Below are 1,461 nucleotides of genomic sequence, written 5' to 3'. Positions count from 1 at the left end.
AACACACAGCATCCTGTTCAGGCGTCAACACTTCAGGCTTCCTGTCTGTCATTACAGCTGAAGACTGACTGTAATGGAGTATAGCGTCACTTTCTACCGTATAAATCACCAACAAGGACATCTAGACCAAAAACTACAGTCTTCAGGGGCCAGGGTGTAGTTGATGACTGCCACTTCCAGCACTACCTGAGGTTCAGATTTCCCTGTTTTGTAATTGTAATGAACAAATAAAATGTGAGTCGAAATAACAAGTTAATGATGCAGATTTGTAAAAAGTATGAATCCATTCTTCATCAGGTCTGTCTGCAAGACGACAGGCAAACAACTTTTAAAATGTTTGTTTTCTGAATGGAGTTTGGATGGATCAGAGCTATGCTAACATTGTAGCTGCTCCATCAACACAACAGACACATTATTTCAGAACTTAATAGGTAGTTTCACTCTTCCCAAAGAAAGCTCCTTTTGCATCTGCTGTCTGTAAATAATGAGGAGCTACAGACAGCTACAATCATCTGTTCCTCCATTTCTGCTTCAACAACGTGAGGACATCAGGAGGATCTAAACACTTTCAAGACACAGAGTCACACACATTTCTTACTCCAGTTCAAATATTTCAACTCACAAATACACGGCACCGGCCTGAATGACAAAGATTTTGTGTCTATTTCCGTATTTCTATTTACTTTGTATGATGTCACGTCTCCAAATACACACTTTACCCGGGCGGTGTGACCACGGTATAAAGATGAGTTCTGTTGTTAATGATGTCTGGTGTCTTTTCTCTCTCTCTATTGTATCTTCTATCATCTCTCCAGACTCTGTCAGGCTGGTGAATGGGACCAGTCTGTGCTCAGGCAGACTGGAGGTGAAGACTAACCAGTCTATCCAGCGCTGGTCTTCAGTGTGTGAAGATGACTTTGACCAGCAGGATGCAGAGGTGGTCTGTAGGGAGCTTGGCTGTGGGGCTCCTTCAGTCCTCCAGGGGGCGCTCTATGGAGAAGTGGAGCCTCCAATGAGGACCAAAGAGTTCCAGTGTGGAGGCAATGAGTCTGCTCTCCTGGACTGTAGAAGCTCAGGCTCAGATAGAAACACCTGCTCACCTGGAAAAGCTGTTGGACTCACCTGCTCAGGTAGGAGAGGAGCTGCAGCTCTGATTTGGTTCATTTCTGTTCTAATGAAACTCACTTTGTTCTTTTGCTGATGACTCTCTGGTTTCTGTTCAGAGCCTGATGCTGTCAGGTTGGTGGGAGGAGCCAGTCGCTGTGCAGGAACACTGGAGGTGAAACATGAAGGAGAATGGAGACCAGTGAGATACAATAACTCTGGCTGGACCCTGAAGACAGCAGCTGCTGCCTGCAGAGAGTTAGACTGTGGCTCTGCTGTTTCTGTAGAGAGAGAAGAGTCCTCAGTCAGATCTGTGTGGAGGATCAGGTCTGACTGTGTTGAGTCTGGATCTGCTCT

The 1,461-nt window shown here is 45.5% G+C and overlaps 1 protein-coding gene across 7 annotated transcripts in view; it reads left to right on the top strand.

Annotated features, from left to right (window-relative positions):
- Window positions 1-742: 742 nt before the first annotated feature.
- Window positions 743-1,461, top strand: part of LOC116056993 (scavenger receptor cysteine-rich type 1 protein M160-like) — a 1,012,348-nt gene continuing 1,011,629 nt past the window's right edge. For all 7 annotated transcript variants that reach the window (XM_035999024.1, XM_035999021.1, XM_035999020.1 and 4 more), the window contains exons 1-2: window positions 743-1,130; window positions 1,224-1,461. The exon at window positions 1,224-1,461 is cut by the window's right edge and continues 56 nt beyond it. In XM_035999024.1, coding sequence (XP_035854917.1) covers window positions 746-1,130; window positions 1,224-1,461 — 623 coding nt within the window. In that variant the 5' untranslated portion in view covers window positions 743-745. The remainder of the gene's footprint in view (window positions 1,131-1,223) is intronic.

This window comes from Sander lucioperca, chromosome 2, assembly GCF_008315115.2.
Source record: "Sander lucioperca isolate FBNREF2018 chromosome 2, SLUC_FBN_1.2, whole genome shotgun sequence".
Taxonomy (NCBI): domain Eukaryota; kingdom Metazoa; phylum Chordata; class Actinopteri; order Perciformes; family Percidae; genus Sander; species Sander lucioperca.
Note: the sequence above shows the minus strand (reverse complement) of the source record. Positions and strands in the feature narration are given on the sequence as shown.